The sequence below is a fragment of the Falco cherrug genome, chromosome 3, assembly GCF_023634085.1.
Source record: "Falco cherrug isolate bFalChe1 chromosome 3, bFalChe1.pri, whole genome shotgun sequence".
In the NCBI taxonomy this organism is placed as follows: domain Eukaryota; kingdom Metazoa; phylum Chordata; class Aves; order Falconiformes; family Falconidae; genus Falco; species Falco cherrug.
In genome coordinates this window covers 57,079,580-57,102,060 of record NC_073699.1, presented here as the reverse complement: position 1 = coordinate 57,102,060, position 22,481 = coordinate 57,079,580, and the positions used below count along the sequence as shown (strand labels likewise).

Below are 22,481 nucleotides of genomic sequence, written 5' to 3'. Positions count from 1 at the left end.
TTATCACACAAGAAAGGTAGCATAAGAAGATTAAAAATCTGGCTTCAGTAAAGTCATTAGCAAAGCTCCTTCTAACTTCAAAAGTTCAGAATTTTAACTGAAAGATATTAATTACAGAAGTCTGATGTTCTTTTGAAAAGTTAAAACCTACATTTACTTCCATCTAGTATTTTCCCAATACTCTCCTGCTCTTGCTGTTTCAAAGTACAAGAAACATGACAGACCAACAAAACTGTACGTATTGGAAGAGAAAATGCTGCAAGGAAATCGTGCTGTATGAAGTAACAGAATGTGGTTGGATTTCTCTTAATCTGAACTCTGGAGATGCTTAATAGCAAAGTGGCATTTTAAGTTTCTAACTGAAAATATCTTCTCAGTAACATCAGGTTTCAAACCAAAAATATATTTTCTCACTAAAACTTGAAGAACTGGAAAGCAACAAAAACATACTCGTTTTTTTAAAATAGGCCTTGTGAATAATTTTGGAAAACTAGTCTTTCTTCAGTAAAAGCTTGATTTAAACTATTATTACATTTAGCAATATGAAATACAAAGAAAAACCTAATAAGTTAAGAACATTTAAGCAAGCCTCCTGCAATAGAAAACTGTAGCTCCTTAATAAAACTGTCTGGTGTATTTGTAAAACAGCAGAAAAATGAGTGGTAGATAATTAATTTGGATTTTCCAAGGTCTTTGACAAAGGACTACAGAAGAGACTGTAAGTACAAGTTTAATCACCATGAGGTGGTAAAGTAATTCTCAAGTTTAAAAAAACTGAAGGCATAGAAGACAAAATAGAGAAATAAAATATCTAATTTCAGCATGGGAAAAAGTAATGTGAGGTCCCTGATATCCTATGCTTCCACATCTCCACATAGGAAGCCTGTTGCTTAATACAGTATCATCTGAAAAAGAAGACAAATAGCAGAAAAATATTTGTTAGTCAGATCCCCAAACAATTACAGCAATGCCACTTCTGCTTTATAACTGTCTTTATAGCAAATAGTCACTCTTCTGTAAAGATTAATTTCTACCAAAAAAAAGGCAAAGTAGTCCTAAATGTCTGTAAGAGGATAAGCTGCAATGTTTCATAATAATAATTCAAACCTGGTCAAATACAGGCAATAGACAAGAAGAAAATCCAATGACAAGGGATGTTGATACTTTAGTCAATGGCAGTCTTTTCTGAAATAAGTAATAATCACTCTACACAAAAGTGCCACAAAGGACTATCTGTAGGAAGGACTTTTTTAAATTAGGCAAAAATGGAGGTTCCAGTCATTTATGCAATCTCATTCCACAGTAATCATTCAGGTGTAATGGTCTGAGGTGCTTCAGCCACTTTCTATTTTGTTTGGGGTTTTTTTTGTTTCCTTTCTTTACCACTCCTTTCAGAGAGCAGAAAGGAATGTTGGGATTTCCTAGGAATTAATTCTTCTCCTACACTTCCTCACAACATTCCTGTAGCATTACAGCCCATAGTGAGACCTCTCTACACGCAAAAGCTCACAAAACCGATTTCCCTTCTTAAATTACTGAACTGGACCAAATGTTAAAGACAGTCTCGAGAATTGTGGAGAAAGAGGTAGACTGACATCAAGAAGAATAACATGTCAAGGCTTTTTGCTCTCAGAGAAAAATAGCCAAGCTTTTGTATCAGGCTTACTCTTGTAGTAAGAATAGTGATAGTTCTCTTGTAATTTTATTTTTTTTTATATCCTGCCAATGCCCAGCCCTGCTGTCTTAGCTGAGATAAATGAGAAATTGTCGTCATTAGCAAATTAGTTACAACAAATTCTAAACCTGTTCTTGCTCAGAAAAGCATCAAAAAATACTTTAGGTTGCATCCTTTGGCTCACTTGGAGGCGTTTTTCTCTAGCTAGCCTCTAGGTCAGAAATTAACTGCTGCTGCCTCTCTTCCCTATCCAAGGTAGGACTTGGCCTATTTTTCAACATGCCCTTTACGAACCAACAGTCACCCTGTCCTTACAGTGCTACACAACCAGTCAAGAGAAGAGAGATATTACCTAACTCTGATAGGGGTGTGGGGGCATGTGTGTTATCTGAATTTGTTTGTGAAAGTACTGAGCAGCTTTTGATAGCTACGGGGAGGTATGTTGTAAACTCTCTGTAATGAATACTTGTAGACATGAATGTTTGTGCATACCTTCACTATAAGAACAAGTTGAAGCCTGCACCATTTAGATTGTCTTACTTTTCAGAATTGCACCTCTCTCAGCCTCTTCTCCTGAAGAAGATTTTATGTGATGATTGTATAAATTGGAAGAGTTCACAGATAAGCACTATGTGACTCTTCTTGACTAAGGCTGGAGATGACAAACAACTTATACTTTATTTTCAATTGGAAAACCATTTAGGAATAGGTTTGATTTGAAAAAGCATGCATCTGTAAGATCAATTTACTGCAAATTATATTTGAAATAAGAGACGATTCAGTACTTCAGATAATTATACTGCCTTCTTTAGGAGGAAAAGCAATCTCTCACGGTGAACTCCAAGCAACTACAGTATTTGTCTCTGTGGTATATGTATTTTTAGAACTGTAATGGGTTACAAGGCTGAGATCAACAGTCAAGTGATGTTTATCCAAGAATGTATTGATACATACAATGACTTCTTGTCCTATACCTTTGCTTTTTTACATACAAAAAAATTAAATTTCTGTAACATGTGGAAGTGACTATAAAAGCCTAATTTAAGGTCTCACCCCTGCCAGCAACCCTATATAAGAAACCCCAACTGATGAGAAGCCCCTATTAATCTATAAGGTGTGTACATGGTGGTTTTGGTTTGGGGGAGCAAAAGACTGGAGAGGAGAAAATGTGTTCAAACTCTTCTTTAAGCTATCAAGTAAAAGGAAGAGGTACTTTTCAGACTCTATTGTACAGTTAAATGCCAAGCCCAATGTCCTTTAAAGGCCCACCACCAGATTCACTGTAAGGTTCCAGGTTTAACAATGAGCTTAGGATAGAGGATATAAAATTTCAGACAATATCTTTTACGAGACCAGCTGACATAGCTGCAAGGAGTAGACCAGCTCTGAAGCACACCAGCCCTCCTTAAGTTTATTAAGCAAGTAGAACCTTTTCCACATTGTATAGTCTAACAGCTGTTTTGGGTGGTAAATTACCTGTGTTAATCAGTTACGTGGTTTATCCAGTTATGTGACACTCATAAAAAAAACTGCAGGCAGACATAGTACATTCACGTTGGACAAGGATCTACAGTTCAAGATGTAGTGCTTATGGAAAGGGCTTTGGAGCCTTTAAAAACTTCAATTTTATGTGGCACTAAGACTGTGGCATATCCAGAACCCAATGTCTCCATCACATCACCAAATTATTCAGTATAGCCTACTGAATCATCAAAACCACTTCCTGCAGCAGATTTTTTGTAAATCTCTTATCCAAGTACTGACCAAGCCCAGCCCTGCTTAGCTGTATGAAATCATAGCCTAAGGTGGTGTGACTGCAAGCAGAAACAGCATACATCTGTCATTTTAGCTCAGTTAGTAATCCAGTTGCCTTCTTCAGATATAAGCCTTCCTTTCAAGGCTGTCATAAGATGTAGTGCTATAGGAAAGGTTGTGTTCCTGTACTGAAATAATCTGAGTATATTCAAGTATCAGCATTTCTTTTACGTATTCTGGTCAATGATGAAAAAACTGCCCATGTGGCACAATGCTGGTTGAATTTGATGGTAACTTCTTGTGCTGACCACTTGTTGTCTAGTAACTATTATGGGTAAGTAAGAAAAGATCTAAAATCTGATAAATGATACCACTGTGAGGTCATTTTACGAACAAACGCTTTCTACAGTTACTCAGAGACTTTGACAACATTGAATAGAGCCAATTTTTTCAAGCCTGAGTGTTTAGATTTAGGTGCCTAAATAAAATACAAGGAAACCTGCCTAAGCATAAATTTAGCAGATTGATTGTATATACCCATGATAACATTTTGAAGTGTTAAACTTCTACAGCTCCTACTGATTTCAGTCAACATCTCTGACAGCCACAACAGGAGATCTGAAAATTATGGTCTAGATTTGTATTTGAGAAAAAAAAGTAGTAAGTTTACACAGATGCAGGCTTCTGTTGGGGCATATCCTGATCTCTGCCTACAGCCTGGATAACTACGCTATATGAAGGACTGATGTGCAAGTATTCTTGCCCCCCAGCCATGTACAAGAAGGAGCGCTGCTGCTGCTGCAGCCCATGTGCTATCGTAACAGGGCAGCTGCTGCATCTTTCAGAGAAGCAGGATGTTGCCTCACAAGTAGTTCCTCACAGTTATGGAAGCATGTCCCATACAATCCATGTTCTCTGACCTGTTTCATCTTGAAATATCCTGTGAAATAATTCAGGGTGAGCTTGCGCTGACCTAGGGCTCCACCAAAGTCATGAGGTGGATATTCCATGTGCTAGCTCCCAGAGTACCGTCTCCCACATGTAACAAAGCTATGCTGAATCCTATATATACAGTAGGTATACCTAAAGACTTAGAGCAGAACTGGAAATAAATCTGAATTAGAGCATAATTTGGGTTTTTTTTTAGCTGGTCACACTAAAGATTTGGTGTTATTTGACTATAAGAAACCCGTATAGTTAGTGTTACAAAAAAAAAGGTACTTTCTTTCCTGTTTCTCTTTGTACTTACGTTGGGCAAGACCTCTAGCCCAGTGCATCTGCATATAAAATGAAAGAAAATTTATAACAATAAGATCTTGCTACACTTAACAACGATGTATCATTCCCCCACCCCTCAGTAAATTATTTTGCTGGAGGCTACATCATTCTCTCTGAGTCGTATGTTGGGAGTTGACAGAGGCGTGAATAATTCACCGCGTATGAAGCCTCCCTGAGCCTGAGCTGAGCTGCAGCATGTTGGGCCGGCCTTTGATGCAGACTGGTTGGGCAGGTTCCTGGGCGCCCTGGGAACCGGTCTGACAGGCTTGTTATGCCAACAAATTCTGGTATGATTCCATGCTCTCCAGAATGCAGAAACCTGCCCAGCCAGTTAAATGAAAGGCATATTAGGTTATCCATTGCACATTGTATATATCTTAGGTGCAGCAGATCTCCTCTCGGCATTCTCTAGTGTGGTCCACAGTGGCTTCCTCATCTTACTTACACTTGAGGTTTATAGCTGGAGGGGAAGTCAATAGTAAATATTTATCACCCCGATCAAGAACAGAACTTTTCACAATTCAAACAGAAGGGTGAGTTTTGAAAGTCTTTCTTTAAAATTAATTTAAGATAACCTTAAGCAAAAATTTCTCTTATGCTTGAAGTGGTATAATGGCTATCTCCTTAACGTGTTTGAGTACTGCCAGTCTCTATAGCGTTTGTTGAGAGGATTTTTGTGAGTGCAGCTTTTTGACCCTTCTGTGTGCAGCTCAACATCATCTGCTCTGTTTGCAAGAGTATTTACTGGAGAGATGATGGTTCAATGAACTAAGCATGGGAGTGAGACAGAAACTTCACTGCCAATGACTTAGTATTTTGAGCAAGTCATTTAAGTGTTGCCTGTTGGTCTTGGTTTTTATAGTGTTTTTATAATCCATGTCTCCTAACAGCACTGTTGTGACAAGGCATAGTGCCATTACAGTAAAATGTGTGGTTAGTAATTCTTGCCAGTCTAACGTTTTGAATTGTTCAGTTTTATGGAGGGAGTTAATTAAACTTAGATTTACATATTTAGAATTGGCTTCAGGGTAAGATAGGAAAAGTCATTCTTACTGCTTTCTTTCTAAATACTTACCAGAAATTTGCCTGTTTAGAATGAGTAACTGTGGTGGCAATGATCACAAAAAGCAGTCCTAATCATAAAGAGTAGGCAGACCCAAAAGTTGTACCTGTATCTGCAACTGAATCCTTTCACAAGTTCTGTGTCAAATAAGAAAAATTAAAGAGTGTGAAAACAAAAGCTGTGGAATCTAGTAACTGATTAACTACTGGAGCACAGAAGTACTTGCTGAGCTGAATAGAAAGGAATGAAGACAGGTTTTGTCATGCCTGTTAGGACAAAATAACTCTTTAACTTAAGTAAATGTGAATCTTCTTGCCATAACTACATTTTTGAAAACATAGCTACTTCCATTTCCATGGAAATCTTATTTTTGTCTATCTTTCAGTGAAATAATAACCATTCTCTTTCATGATGTAAAAAAAAACAAATCAGAATCCCCAGTGGACCTAAACCACTAGACACAAAAATATCTATACAGGATTATGTAAGACTTCATGGTAGTCACACAACAGGAAGCTTCAATTATGGAGGTGTTTACTGCCAGCTGTTTTCAGGTTGATGCAAAAATGAACATTATTATTCTTTTGCAGAGTGCCAATAAAAAGGCCTCCTGAGCAGCTTAAAAATTCAATGAATAGCAGATTGAAATGACCTTCTCACTAGCAGCATTGTATCTGCATGTAAAAATTTTTCTTCAAAGTGTGGGAAAATGGAAAAGAACATACGGAAAAATTTGTATGCTCAGAAGCTAAAAACATTCATTATAAAAAACATTTATTTTTTATCATTTCTGTTGATATTGTTATCAAGTATGGAAGGAAAACTTGCTAAGGAATAAACCATTTTCAAAAGAAAAAATTACAGCTTGTTGAACTGTATAGTTTACAAAGGGACTCTCTGTAGAACCTGTAAAATGCTACATGAGAGCTTTGATTTCTAAAGCTACACAATTTTAACACAGCACATTTTTTAAATTCAAACTAAATAAATCAGTTTTTTCAAAATACCTCTTGCCATCCTCTCTCTCTCTCTCCAGTTTCTGTGTTCTGTTTTATTTGGGGTCTCCTCAGCTGCTTTTTTCAGGGGGCAGGAAGGGCAGGGGCCATTGTTTGGGGATTTTTTTTCTGAAAACATAAGTAAAATATTATTTCCCATATGTTGTTTCTCTTTTGCTTGTTTTCCTGTCCTGAATTTTGTCATTCATTACAGTAAAAGGTAGGTGGCATGATTTTGTATGCAGATCTGTAAACTTTTACTTCAGCCTTCCAAGCCTGAAACAGCCTCCCAAGGCTCAGATAAATATGCATATCTACTCAGACTGTTCACATTAACCTGAGAAACATTTCCGTCTGCAGCCAACACAAGTAGATGCTGCTGCTTAGAGTCTGAGGACCAGGAAGACTGCACTGGGGTGCTGCAACAGCATCCCTCAGGTTGCTTCCCCCCCCCCCCCCCCCCAATCAAGGCTCTCTAAAAGACCTGAGAGTTTCAGTGGAATATATCCTGACTGTTTCTGACTACAGATGAGAAGCAATGAAAGCACTTCAAAGAAGAGGGTTTCTTAAAGGGAACAATGTTACTGGCATCAGGGAATTTGATCTTGGCTCGATTTCAAAAGTGGCTACGCAAGCAGCTTGAGAAGAATCACATTCAACTAGTGGGGGTGATGGAGTGGCTCCTCCTTATTTTTCCAAAGAAAGCAACTACCTGTGCCAGACAGCAGTGGTGTGCTCTGTGTGTCCTCCCAGCTGTAAGAAATCATACCATTGAGAGGACTGCCTGTTCCTACACTCCCAGCTCAAATCCTGTTTAGGTAGCAGCTGAATTGTGCCACATGCTTTTATTTGCTGCATCTGATGTTGGGCTCCTTTCATGTCCTCATTGGCAACTGCAACATAATGTTCATTAAATGAACATGACTAGAGAGTTAAGCAAGATATTCTTAAAGATATCCCTAAACGCAGATCTGCAAGTCAAGGAGGTTGTGAGCACACTGGCCATGAATGTATATGTGCTATCTACTAAATATCATATGAATAAATTAGAACTTCACTATTATATATAGATATATATGTATGTATCTATTTATATATACAGGAAGAATGATACATTTACCATGGTGTTTAAAGCAATTCAAATATTTAAATTGGAGTTCCCCAGTGTCATTCAAAGCTGGTTTTAATCTTTACATCCAAATTTACGGTAATAGAAGTAAAAAATGTAAGCTTTCTACTAATCTCTTTTAACTTTATTCTGTAAGCATATGCAGCGAGCTAGGTCAGCTTCTCCTACCTGAATGGTTAGAAACACTGATGCAGCCTCCGTACTACCTCCCAAAAAGTGTGTGTGTGTGAACTAAAGGCTAATTTTTATTTTATCTGTGCTGCAACATTGTAGTACTCTTACAATGGAAACTCAGTCATCAGCTGATTTGCTGGTAAATAATCCAATCATTAACAAGGAAGGCATTATCCCTAAAGTATAATAGAAAATCATCAGCTTCACATACTATTAGTAAGATTAAACATTTCAGACCAACCAGGTCTAAAGTGGGCTAGGATTAAACTAGATTCCCTTTTTGCAGAGTTGCTCATGGAAAAGTATTCTGTCACCTAGTTTTATGTGCTGTATTAAGGGTTATTTTGAAATCTGGACATGAGCCATGACACCATAGAAAGTTTCATATCTGTTCAAGTGCAACAATGGTGAAGCATTTTTCCCACAGTTTTATTGTCTAGGTGTGTGTGTTTACTCCTATGAGATGAATGAGATGTAGTTCCAGTTGGACAAGTCAGTTTAAGACATCCAATACAATTGAATGTGGAGTATCAGACTCTTCAGTAGTTTTCTAGTATGTTTAATGAGCCAGGGATCTATCCAGTAATTGGTGGCCAAGTATGTGATTATGGGATACATAAAATCAAATAAATTTCTAAGGGAGACAAAGTTCAACTGCCGGTCTTAATCCGTTATCACTTACTGTTGAGTAGGTAAGATTAACACTATAGAAGTCAATGGATTTATACTGCTGTAAAGTTCAACGAGAGAATATGAGAATAAACTGCTCACACAGTTTATGGGGAAATAAAATGGATTATATAACTATTTTCCAGAGTGCTTCCTATAAATAGAAAGAAAGGTACAGTTTATGGTAAAATACCCGAATAATTGGCAAGAGGGCTGTTTTATTGCTACTTATCAGATTGTGTATATATATAAGACATCTCTTCCTCTTAACTCTGAGAAAATTACTACTTTCCTACACCACAAACTTTAAGATTATAGAAGTTTCAAAAGTAGAATAAAAAGCTGCCCACGGGCATTATTTAAGAAGACTAGTAGAGCGTTTATCATAACCTATTGTGACCATTTCTTCCATAACATTTTAGTTCTACCATATGTGTACTGATATGATAATGGATCAAACTTACAATGAAAGTAATCTGCTGCTGAGCTACTGAACACTGATTTATTTTATTTCAGGTGAAAAATAAGTGGCTAAACAATGGTGCGGAATGACCAGAAATGTTAACCACAAGCTTTTTCAAAATACTTAAAAACTCAAGGTACATATTTGATGGGAAACCAAGAGTATTTTCAACAAATTTGAACAACAGATGTAAAGCCTACTTAATCACAGGTCACTTTGGACTGTCTGATGGTATTTCAAAATATTTCAGAAATTTTGAAATAGTATTTCAGATCCCACTTTATTTACGTTGTAAATATGCCACGTTTACAATACTTTCTGGAGACTGGAGCAATCTAACAAGAGTAAAGTGGAACAGCTACTAACAATTACCAAATACCTGAACACCTAAATTTTTCATACTGCTATTAATAATCTAGAAAGCATGTGTTTGTAGCACAGGCCCTTGCAAACTGATCACCATTGTATCTTCTAATCACGCCACTACGCTGTCTCTGCAAGTGTTCCTATACATGCCAAAACGGTCCCATGGAATTGTGTTAAGGCAGAATAGGAATAGTGAAAAGCTGTGTTTTGCTTCTATTTCATTACTGAAAAGAACTACAAACTAACTGTTAAGGGGTCTATCTCACGGCAGGCAGCATGGTTGGTCCCAATGAGTGAAAGAACATTGACCTGCAATTTTGGGCAAAAAAAAATATGTTGGTAGAAGTCTCTAAAGTGACACAAAAGTTCAGCTGCCTTATGCCATACTAGTTATACGAGCCTACCGGTTTTCATACTCATATAAAACATTAAAATATGTCCTAGGGTGTTCTGCTGTATGCTAATTAACGACAAACACATGGAATCTGTTAAGATCATGGGGGCGGGGGGCGTTACAAATAAGTCTTATGTATGTAAAGCCCAGCAGTCAGCAGAAGGCAAATCCTGTGCAAAGGGTAGATCTGGCAGCACAGCCTGAATATTAGCAAGGCCACTTCTGCCCCAGCAGCGTATCCTGAAGATCTTTACATCTAAGCCAGCAAATATTTCTTTCAGGTAGGTTCCCCCTGCATGGGAAGCCTTTGTTTTAATCCAGGCTCTCTCACACACCCCTTGCTTTTCCATAGTGTTTTACGCCTGCTGCCACGCTTAACTGTGGCACCTGGCAAGGTCTGGCTCATCCCCTTGCCTTTCTCCTGGATGCTCTCTGTGGAAATCCCGAACGCCAGGCCAGTCACAGGATGAGGAAGAAGCATGGGACAACGCCTGTCGGACGCGGTGGGTGTCTGAAATGGCGGAGCCCGCGGCACCTGAACGCCTGTCAGAGGCGCCAGCCGCCACCGCGGCCGGGCGGAAAGGCAGCCCCCGGGGCAGCAGACCCTTGCGGCCCCGCTCTCGCGAGAGCAGTGCCGAAGCCTCGCGGGAACTGGCCGGACTCCGCCTCCCTCCACAGGAAAGGCGCTCGGCCCCGACGTTCCCTTTTCCCGCCGTTTCGCGCGGAGCTGCCGGCAGCCAACCAGGTAACGGCGCGCGCTCCCCTCGCCGCCGCCGCCTGGTAACGGCCGCGAGCGTGCCGCTCCCGCTCCGGGGACGGGTCTGCGCCGGCAGCGGGGCTTCCCCGCGGCCCACAGTTCCCGTGGGGCACGCTGCAGACACCGGCCCTCCGCCCGCCAGGAGCCCCCGGGCAGGGGGCGCGGCCCGCGCCTGCCCGGTCTCTACGTTTCGGAGGCTCCGGCCGGCCTGGCTGCCGCTCGGGGGAAGGGACGTGTGGGACATGCCCACCCCTTTTGCCGTCCGGGCTGGACGTGACACGCCTGGCGGGCGGCCGGGGTGGCGGGAGCGCGGGGGCTTGCTCCCGCCTGGCGAGCTCTCGGGCGCTGGTCATGGTAGGAGTTCTCAGAGCATCCCGGCGTGCCATACGAGTGAGTTTTCTGTATAGTGTTTGTGCAAAGAGGGGGAAAAAAAAAAAAGACAAAAAGCACCTCTGGGCGGTACAGGAGAGTTGAGTTTGGATGAGCAGCTGATGCTCAGGCTTTTTGGTGGGGGTCAGGGGTTCAGGAAGGTTTGTGCGCTCCAGAATCACAGAGAGGCCATGTGTGTCTGTCAGCGGAGTACAAATACAGATAAACAGCTTCAGTGCTTTATCGGTGCTAACTGCCGGCGCTGGTGGTGTGCGTAGGAAGGCTGTCATTTAGGAAGCTGTGCAAAGGCTTACGATGCCGAAGGGAGTTAGCGGTTGAAGGAAGAGGGATATAGAAATATATGTTTAGGTTGTTTCGTGAAAGGGTTGGTCGGGAGGGTAGGAGTAAAGCCCTGCCTGAGAACGGCGCCGGTCGGGAGAGGGCTGGCATTCTGCTTCCTTCGCCCCCTCGGGCAGCTTCCAGTTCCCTCTCTGTCTGAAAGTGCCCATACATCCAGCTCAGGTGATGTTTTTTTCGTAAGGACTGGAGAATCCTTTCTTAGAACTGGAGACCGAGCTAATAAGCTGACATCACTGAATGCCTTTTACACCTGTGCAAATGCCCAGACCTGTCAAAGGCTCTGGTTGAGCACCTGTTTGGGGCACTCTGTTTGAAGGCAGGTTGAACACCTGTAGAAAGTAATGTGTCATTTCGGGATCTTGAAGTGGGTGAAGCTTGGAAAAATGTGTTGCTCCTTTTTTCCCCTGTTTGTATTCATTTGACATCCTAATCATTTGCGGAAACTCTGAGCAAGTTTGTGATTTTTTTTTTTTTTTTTTTTCTAAAGCTCATCTTTGTGGAAAGAAAAAAGAACCAGAAAAAAACCAATAGGGACTGCCTTCACTAATTCTAGATTCAGATGCCCTTTTCTTTAGAATTATTCACCTGACATAATCAGATCTGAGATAGTGATAGTAAGTTTGTTGATTTCGCTCCACTAGCACTTGACAGAGAAAAAAATAGTTTCTAAAATACTGTTGTTGAAGGCAGAAAAGTAGAGTTTAAAAGATGTTCTTAATGTCACTAGGCAATCAGTTCCACAAAGAAGCATTGTACGATAGCTTGATGTGACTGTACACAAAGTAGAGCATTTCAGCTGCAAAGATGCGAGCAGGTTACTGTTCGGCTTCTGCTGCAGAATTGTAGGCTTGGCTAATTTGAAAAGGTAATTTTATTTTGTATTAAGGACTTCATTTAATATAACAACATTTGCTAACTTGAAACCAGGTATTGAAATGACGCTGAATTTTCTATGGACAGAGTGTTAAAGCAAATGTGGGACTACCTATACTGAGTGTTCTGTCAGCTCCATTACTGTGGCATTTAAGTATCCTTATACTAGAGAAAAAAATACAGTTCAAGTGATCCCGTGTTGTTAGGAATAACGCTTTGTCCATTTACTCCATTATTTTTATTCTAAAGACAGCCAAACAGAAAGAAAAGTGACTTGCTTAAGACAGTGCACAGAGATAGGAGAAAGGAGACCAGAATCAAGGCCTCCAGGCCCTACACTAGGTCATGACCACTGAACCGAACATTTTATCGTGGTGAATCTAGGGGGCCAGTTAAATCAGCAGTTGCATTCAAATAGTTTTAAGTTGCTTGAAGGCTGTCAAGATAGGGAGTGCAGCTTCTTAACTAATTGTAGACCTTGTATCATCAGAACTACAACTGTAATTTGTGTCTGAAATTTGAGAGTCAATTGCTCCTTTTATTTGTCTGTACAGACATTGTGGTTTGCTTGCTCAGACCGCTGCCTTAGGAATTGTACAAAACACCTTAGTGGGGTTTTTTTTTTTAGTTGCTGTAATTTATATTACAGAGCAATAGAGATAGCTATGTCAGCCTGGTAATGACACAGCCCCTATTCAAAAATGTTTGTTTAAAATTGGCTACATAAAAATAGGGAAAACTTCAAATGACCAGTTTCACACAGAGGGAACTGAAGGACAGAGAGATTACATGAATATTTCAATGTTGGACACCAGTGCTGATAGAATTGAATCTTACCTTGGCTCAGACCCAGATCAGAGTACCATGATTCCTGTGTAGTTTACCTGAGGGCATCATCTGTGTTAAAAAATCCTTCAATACAAATAAGAATTATGCTGTGATAGTTCTGAGTTGTGTAGGGCAGTCTGGCTTGTAAGATAGAGCTATCTTACTTTGATAGTTCTCAAATACTAATGTTTTGAACATTTATAAATTTGACATTTCTCTCCTATTTCCTTTTCATCGGTGAGTAGGAATCATTTCAATGTAGAATCATGAAGACTTCAGGGGGATGTGAACTTTGCAGAAGGGTGTCGTTTGAATCCATGTTTATGTAAAGGATGTATATACACAAATAAATCTCTGATAAAACTTTTGACAAACACTTTTGGTAACAGCCAGATTTTGGAAGCATGGGTTGCTTCTGGAAAGCAGGATTTCTGTTTAACTGTAGCTTTACATAGGAAAAGAATAGAGACCTAAGCCTCTTAATCTAATTCTTAGTTGATAGCTGTTTAAGCTGGGGAGGAGGGAAGGAATTCTGTTAGTTTATAATTACTTGTAGCAAAATACTTAGCATCTTACACACTTTCAGGGTGACTGTCAGTATATAAGTACAACTCAAGTTGTACAAAGGATAGGCAGTAAGCTTTGTATTTCATCCATGGCTGCAAGTTATACTCTGATAAATGCAAGCATAAGTGTTGTCGATCTGTCATTACAGGCATACACCTGTCTTCAGAAACAGCTTCATAACTATGTAATTTAAAACTTAAAGTGTGAGAGTCTGCCAGTTCTGCAAATAAGTCAAGCTGGGAGCAGAAAAAAGCAAGATGAATGCATCTGGAGGAAGCTGTGGGAGCCCTAGTTCTGCAGAACCTACAGGGGATTTCTTCAAGGACTTGTGGTCCAAACTGAAAGAATGTCATGATAAAGAAGTACAAGGTAAATTGTTAAAGTTCGGGTTCACAGAAGGCTGGCTGCTACCACAGGAAAACTTTGAACCAAAGTACTGCTCAGTCTGCATGGAACTGAATAGATTTTTAATGTCTTATGCAGAAAGTTGGATGGATAATTGCAAATGATCCTTACAGACTGACTACCTAAGCCCAGTCAACAGGATTAGATTTAATCTATCAACAAGTATAAAGGATTTGCTAGGTCGGTGAAAAAAAAAAAGTAACACAATGTTACTTGGGATCTGTGTTTGCTTAGGAAGTATTTAAATGTTACTTTATCATTAATGGATTATGATTCAAAGTTTCCAGTTCAAGTTATTCAATGGAATTTTTTCTTTTCTCTTTGGTTTTAGTCACTTCAGATGCAAGCCATTTTAATGTATTGTTTATTTTCCCTAACTTGTGCAAAATACCACTACAAGTTAGTATTAGAGAAGCATTTCTTCAGTTTTTAGCCTTCTAAATTTTCTCAACAAAATTTATGATAGTTGCTTATTCTTACATTATATTTTGTGACCTGTGATATCGATTTTGCTATGCATTGACTGTTAGTGTCTGTTCATTCTTCAGTAGTGCAGGAAATTAATAACACTCAAAGTAAAGATGAATTATTGCACTGTGTATTTATATTCTTATAATATTGTTTTACAAGTAATATTCATGAAATGCTTTGTTACAAGTACTTAATAAGAAGGTAACATTTTGTTCTACTAATCTTAAGTCACACAATCCATTCTTTTAGATGGAAGTAGAACAGTATTTGAATCTTCCAACAAGCATATCCTTATGTATGAAGCAGTATTTATTAGGCTGGAATAAAAGCAGGTGAGATTTTGTGAATTAAGAGCTTTAGTCATGCTAGTGGATCTTTGTAGCCAGACTATTTCCATGGCCTTGGTCGTTTCCACTAGCCTCTAAACAGTTCCAGGTCTGTTCATTTAGGTCCATTTATATCATCACTTCTTAATTGCAAAAAACCTGTGGGGGATTGTTTTATAATGTATAGATGTTTCATACCTGCCACTAAAAGTCTTGACTCAACAATTTGCAACACTGGGCCTTGACACTTTGTGTTAGTAATTAAAAAACAAAAACAAAAAACCAAAAACAAAACCAAACAAAAAACAAACAAACAAAAAAACCTATCAATTTGGCAACTGAAAGATGTACCAGATAGTAGCATTTTGTTATGTTAAAAAAGTACGCGTAACCATATGAAATATAACTTTATATTGTGTTTCACAACAGAAAAAATCTTACTTTTTTTATTACTTTTTCTGGTTTTTTTTCTTTTTATTTGTCTTTTTTTAAAATTATTAATGTTTTTTTGGGGTGGGTGTGATGTCAACTGCAGATAAATGTGGAAGTACTGACAGAATGGGATCTGGCAATCTGTGGCATGTCTGAACAACAAAAACTGAACAAACAAAAAGCTCTAATGTAAAGGGTAATGTTAAGTGACCCCTTCTCTAGTTTCTTGGGATGTGCAGCACGTGATTTTAGAGTTTTGGTTTTCTTTATGCGAATGAAGATACTCTTTAGAATGCATGCTGGGTGTGGCCAGATAATTTTGCCACTAGGCAGTCTTTTTCATGCCTAGCCCTTTGTCAGTATGTCCCACACCGTGTTAGGTAAAATTAGGTCTTCCATGATAACATCAAAGACATGCCTGAAGGATAGTTAATTTTTTCAAAAGGTGGGGATCCTCTTATAGAAAATGGTACTGGAAGATATTTTAGAAACATCAAACACAGGCTTGCCTGGACTTTGCTTGTTTCTGAAGTCTATAAATAAGAATTAAAATTGACTCATGAGTTTCCAATCTAAATGTCAGCAAAAAATTATTTTAAAGGTGGTGGAAGGTGGATTAAGGGAATGTTAGTAGTTGGAGAAAAAGCTTTTTACATGTACAGTGCAGAATGTACTGAACACTGTAATGGTGGAATTTTTATTATTATAAATCCATGAAAAGTAGGATTTATGACACATGGGCTTGAAATGGTCAGGCATATTATACAATTTATGATATGTATATATAGAGAGAATTTAGACTAGAGAACACTTCAAACAGTTTGAAATTGATTTTATTGAATTTTTATAGTACTATATTGTAAAGGGTGTATTTTTCCACTGTTGGCTAAACAAACACAGCTGCTTATTCTTTTAAACTGATCATTTGCAAAAAATTCAGAATTTTGGCACTCTTCAGGCAAAATCGTTATCGCTTTCCCTTAAATTCATTATGTGACAACGGTTAGGACTCCTACAACCCAGTCTCCATTGGGCATGGTCAGCATCAGTTGACTCTTCATGGAATTCAGATGTGCTCAGCAACTAGAATAATGGTCATTAAAATGATATTTACTTATGTTTCCTACCTGCAGAATGTGTGGGATACTTGCGTAGTGCTCACAAATTAGAAAGGAATTTAATAATGCTGTTTAGAAAGTGACTAATTTCTGCAGGTGTTAATAGTTGCATCTAGTTCAAAATAATTATATGGATACTTGCTGCATGTAGGTCTTACTGGCGTGGTTCTTGAGGATGAATTCAAGCCTAAAGCTCTATACTAAGAAGAAACATATTTCAACATAGCAATGTGAGGAGAGTTTTGTGTACAAGAAATAGCCAGTTTATTTTAAATTATTCCTTACCTCTGAAAAACTAAAGATACCAGTAGATAGGGAAAAAGCCTGTAGTCACAGATGCAGAGACAATTATGAGGGAATCGGTTGTCGTTGATAGATTGCTGTAGGAAAGGAAATGGCTGGAAGCTCCTCAAAAGTAAATAATTATCTACAGCAGGGCTGGAAGGGATGTTAGGAGGTCATCTAGCCCATCTCTATACCCTTAAGGTAGGTTTATGTCTGTGTCATTGTCGACAGAAGCTTGTCCAACCCATTCCAGGAAAACTTCAGCAATAAAGATACTGCAGGCTTTCCAGGCACTGTCAATTTTAAGAAAGTGCATTTAATGCATTTGAAATTTCATCAGAATGGAAACATCATAGCCATTAATTGAAATATTACAGGTAATAAGTTGCAAGCTTCATAAGATAGTGTTATCTGTTTCATTAATCTGCCTAATGATAGTTTAAAGAAAGTTTACATCACTTTAATGGGGACAGTGTCATTTACTAAAGCACTTATGAGCTCTAGTTAAGAGATTTATATAGTCTGCAGCTTGCCTACTCCACAGAAATATTGTGTGCAAGATAAAATTGAATTGGGAATGTACATAGTGTAGTACCACCTAAGTTTATGTGCTCACTACAATGTTAAATAAGGAAATCTGAAAAAGCAAAGCTCTTTAAATGAGTATGCTTAAACCTCCCAGTGCTCTGGAAAAGCAAAAGGGAGAGATTGCATGTGATGTAGTAATTCAATGCTCTTGAATAAATGTAACAAACTGGTTTCCTGCCTTCTCATTGCAGTCATTTGAATTAAGAAAAAATGCAGCCTTTAAGTAACTAGTTTGGTTCCTCCTGATTTCAGGTGAGAGGGGAGATAGTGTTACCTGTAGCACAGTACTGGGCCTTTTGAGCGCTGCCTCTTCAATTTGTGGCTCAGGTTGCCAACGTTACAATCCTAAATACTTGCTGAACAGACTGCCTGTTCATACAGGAGATGCATTGTTGTGCCGCTTCATTCCTTCCAATGGGCGTGGAGCAGCATTAAAAGCACGGTTTATAGGGGTTCTAATTGCAGATGCCTAATTGACTTGATGAATAGCAACTACTTAAAAAAATAAACCCTCTTTCTATGCTGATCTGCATGATAGAACACAACATCTCAGAGGTGTTGAACACTTAGCGATAAAAGAAATCTTGCTGAATTTCCTAATAACTTTTTTTTTTAGTGTCTGTGCATTTGTATCTCATTGTCTCACTGGCATCTTGTAGCAGTCTGTAGCATTCACTGAGGCTCTAGCTGGCTTGACTGTTACATTGTGAGTAGCCTGAAGAGTAAACCTTCTCAAGCAAGTTGTGTTCCCCTTTGAGCTGTTCCCAGTTGATTGTAGTAGGGGAGAGAAAAAAGAAGTCTGTTAACTGCCTTAACCTACATTTTCTATAGTAAGATGTAGTATAGGGTATGTGTTTTGGTTTAAATTCGAAATTGTCAGAAGCTTTCTTCAAAGTGTTCTGGTTTTGCAAGTTTATACTGTTAACCTAAATGACAAATGCTGTTGCAAGAAGGCTTACAAGACACCTTATGTTCTACCTGAAACCCGAAGTTGCTCCCAACTTTATATAGTTTGAAGAAAATATGACCTTAGGAAATTGTTATGTTACATGTTAAATGTTATACCATTGGAGTCTGACTATTTCTGACCACTTACTTAGAATAGGAATGGCTGGCTTATGTGCAGGTAGTATCACATAAATTTCCATAGCACTGCATCCCAGTTGTTAAGCAGTGCCATATGTAAAGCACCTTTATCTTCCTGTCCCTGCACACCCCCCCACCCCCCCAAAACTTTGCAAGCAGATTGGCTGGACTGTCAGCTGGCCCCTTCTGCAGAAACCAACAGTTGTGTGTTCTGTGCAGAAGTAAAAAGGTTTGCAAACACATTTAGTATCGTGTGGGCCTTAGTGGGAGAAGGACTGCGGGGGAAATACTATTCCTCAGTTCAACCGTAAGATGTTCTAAAGAAGCTTTGGCTGAGAGGGCCTGGTAGCATACCTCCAATAGAGTATGTTGTCCTTTTGTGCTTTAAATCCTTGAGTCATGTATTTTTGATGTTTCCTTTATTGCATACACATTGTAATTTTTCAGTTCAGTGGTTGGATGCTACATTTCAAGTGTAGTATTATGCATTAATGTGTACACAGAACATATTTTATGCTACTTATGTAGGCATAGTCAATGGAAATATATTAACAGTGCTTGGTATTTGTGTGTGGTTTCTTACAAAGGTGTTTTTATACCCGTTTAAGTGGAAATCTGCTTGTTTGTTTAAGAAGTCTCTATTTCCTAGAGATATAATAGCTATATTTGTTTCCAAGATCCTGTAGAATATACTCAAGAGGTCCAGAATGAACCATTTTCTCTCCAAATTATTGATATTTTTTCTCTTTTGCAGATGTCATTGGCAAAAGGAGAGTTAGTTTATTGTTTCACACTTTTTATTAAAATCAGAATTCTGTAACATGTATTTTTTGCTTTCCGCTTTTCAGGCTTACAGCTGAAAATATCAAAGTTGAAAAAGGAAAGATGCTTGTAAGTACTCATCCTAATGATCTGATTTTTTTTAAAGGAGAATCTGACTTATCATTAATGAGTTGTAATTCTTGTAAGAGCAATTGAGGTTTCATGGGTTCTTCCTTCAGACATGTACAAAACTCTTCTCACTTTAATTCAGCTGAAGTCATCTAAAGATATACATAACTCTTTATAGGGTGTGTAAATTGAACACTAGGTTGGCCTTTCTTGAACAAGTAACTTGTAAGGTTTTCTTATCTACAGTATTTCTAGGATGCCTATCAAGATGTTGACGTTTCAAATACAAAAGATAATTACGGAGACATTTTAAAATTGAGGTTGTACCTGTAAAAGAGAAGTGACAGGACAACAACCCAACTTTTTTGAGAATTTTTTTTTGCTATATATTTGCCTTCAGTATCAGGAGGTGTGCCTTAACTCAGCTTTCAGTCATTAAGTAAAGATTCTGCTAATTTTCACTGAATTCTCATATTTTAAGATACGTGTATCGTCTTTTGCAGTTATTATTTGCTACTTATTTTTAGTTATGTTCATTAGAAGCAACTGGAGGGGTGGGAGAAATCTGAATTACAAGATTCACATGTCCAGTAGAATCACAATATATATTTGCAGCTTTAAAACAGGTCTTGTTTTCCTTCTGCTGACTAAACCCATATTTAATTAAATGATAAGTTATGCTAATGTGATTCTTATTTACATTTTTACTTTAGGTTTCATTAATATTAATGGTAATATTGTATATGACTTGTATTATGACTTGTGTTTTATAAAGTACTGTGTAGGAGGAAAAAAAATAGATTACTTGATCTTTTTCTACTTTGGAAAACAATTTAATTATATTAGATATATTAAAGAAGTCAAACTCTTCTTAAAATTAGCAAAAATACTGCATATTTGCATTCCCAGCATTGCTGTCTAAAGTCAAAGTTACACAAGGTTAGTTTTAAAGTGCAGCCACAGCACTATCAAGCAGTTTGTGCTTTTTCAGAATTAGCATTTCTGTCGTCATCTAGTCAGTTTTTTTCTCATTATTTCCTATTAGTTTTTTTAGTTGTCTCTTTTTTTTTTTTTTTTTTTAGTTACACTTTTCAAATTGTGTAAGCAGGAAACAACCCTCCCTTAGTCTACAAAAGTTAGGTCATCATGAGCTTTTTTGTACAATAGTAACTCAAGCAACTCTCAAACATTTTTGACAGTTATTCTCTAAACTCCCTGATGTGCTTATATTTCTGGTTGGGAGGGGAAAAAAGGTGTTCTTTCCGTAGAAGTGAATTCCCTCTAGTGGAATCAATCTTTCCTTCTCCTGTAACATGAAGTATGTAAATGCATTTTATAATGATACTGGCTTTTTCTGCTATAATTTGATTGTACTACAGTACATACTTAACTTGCTGTCTACTTCTATAATAACTGTTCTGTAATTATAACAGTGACTCACTTCCAGCAAAATTGTTCTTGTTTCTTCTCTCTAGGCTTTTGGAAGAAATTGCCTTCAGTTTTATAATTCCTGTTTTGCTCTCTTCCCTAGATATCTTTTTGGATTTTATTTATCCTTTGTAGTGCTCAGACTCCCCTGGGCTTTTGTTTTTCTTATTTCAGTTAAGTATTGCCCAGATTGCTGGCATTTGATAATCCACAGTAGCACTTTGAGCCTGTACAGTATTGTGTGTACTCACATTTCAGCATCATACATGCACATCTCATCGGTGGAGGCTATAGATAATTGCTTACCATTTTGACTTCTGTCTGCATGGTGTCACTCTGATGCTTGCAGAGCAGGTGCATTTTTGCAGGGTTTTCTTTGCATTTTCTGAGGACTCTAGGCTGCAGAGAAGCCACTAGAAGATAGCAGTGGCAGCTGAAGGAACAGTTCAGGATAGGATCACAAAATGAAAGATTAACTAATGACATCCACAACAGCATCCAGCTTATTCTGGTACCATCAGGATTCCCTGTATTTACCAAGCAATTCACCAAACCTATAGTAGCGTTTACAATCCAGAGTACCTATATGGCTAACATCCTGTTCCCTTGAATATGTACCTGTTCCTCAAGATCAAGATTTGTCGGCTTTTATATGGCTTCTTGTTCAAACTCCAATACTAGTAGAACACAGTGTGCTGTTTGCAGCTGCTGTTTAACTGCGCGTAAGAGTTGAGAAATTATTACAAAAAAAAAAAGTGGCAACAGAGTTCAGTTGCTTATTTGGTCTGTTGGTGAATCTTTAGTCAATTGGAAATAAGAATTCATATGAAGTTTATAAAGATTTTGAGTTCCAAGTTGTATCATGAAATGCTATCAGATCATCCATTAGAATGCAAATAGCGTATGTGGTTTTTACATTTTAAAGATAAGGTTTCTGAATACTAAGATTAATATTCCAGTATCACAGTATTTATGTTAGTAGATGAAATTATATTAGGTTATTAGATGGCTTTCAGTTAGCAAATATTTGGTGCTATGTTTTATACTTAGAGGCTCCACTTTCCTGGAAAAAATCAGTTTATCATCTTGCTATTTCTTATGTGTAATTCACAAATTAAGTAGTTACTTCACTTTTTAATCTACAAGGATGAAATCTTGCTGTTACTGTTAACTTAAGCTGGTGTATCATGAGTTGCTTCCACATTGTGAAATCTTAAATTGATCGGTTAATTTTCTAGATGATTAATATTATCAGTGATGTGACTGAACACATATCGAATGGTTTAATTATTGTTTGGAATCTTTCTACAATTACTACATTGTAGATACAGTACTCTTACATAGGCGGTCTTGTTCTCCTTGGTGCATCTGAATACCTGAGGTTTAGTATTTCAGACTTGGTAATCAGCTGACAATGAGCACCTTATTTTGTATCCCACTTCAGCATTGGAGCTAATGACTTGTAAATGCTAGGTCAGAGACGGTTCATTATGTAGAGTGCCTTCATAGCCAAAACCATCTGTCATGTTTATCAGGTGTAGTGGAATTCTGGAAAAAAAACCCCCTCAAAACCAATAAACTATCAAACAAAACAGCCTCCCCCAAAAAAACTAGTTCCTTCTGCAGTTTTACCATCTTAATATGACATTTTACAGAGTTTAGATGAGAGGAATGGAGTATTAGTGTATTTAAATTTTATTGAGGTTTTTTTTTTTTTTTACAAATACTTAATGTCT

The 22,481-nt window shown here is 38.1% G+C and overlaps 1 protein-coding gene across 3 annotated transcripts in view; it reads left to right on the top strand.

Annotated features, from left to right (window-relative positions):
• Window positions 1-10,606: 10,606 nt before the first annotated feature.
• RBBP8 (RB binding protein 8, endonuclease) overlaps window positions 10,607-22,481 on the top strand; it is a 39,999-nt gene continuing 28,124 nt past the window's right edge. For 2 of the 3 annotated variants that reach the window (XM_055705380.1, XM_005445083.4), the window contains exons 1-3: window positions 10,724-11,108; window positions 13,864-14,084; window positions 19,275-19,317. In XM_055705380.1, the coding sequence (XP_055561355.1) occupies window positions 13,973-14,084; window positions 19,275-19,317 (155 nt within the window). In that variant the 5' untranslated portion in view covers window positions 10,724-11,108; window positions 13,864-13,972. The other variant, XM_055705379.1, reaches the window with a different exon arrangement.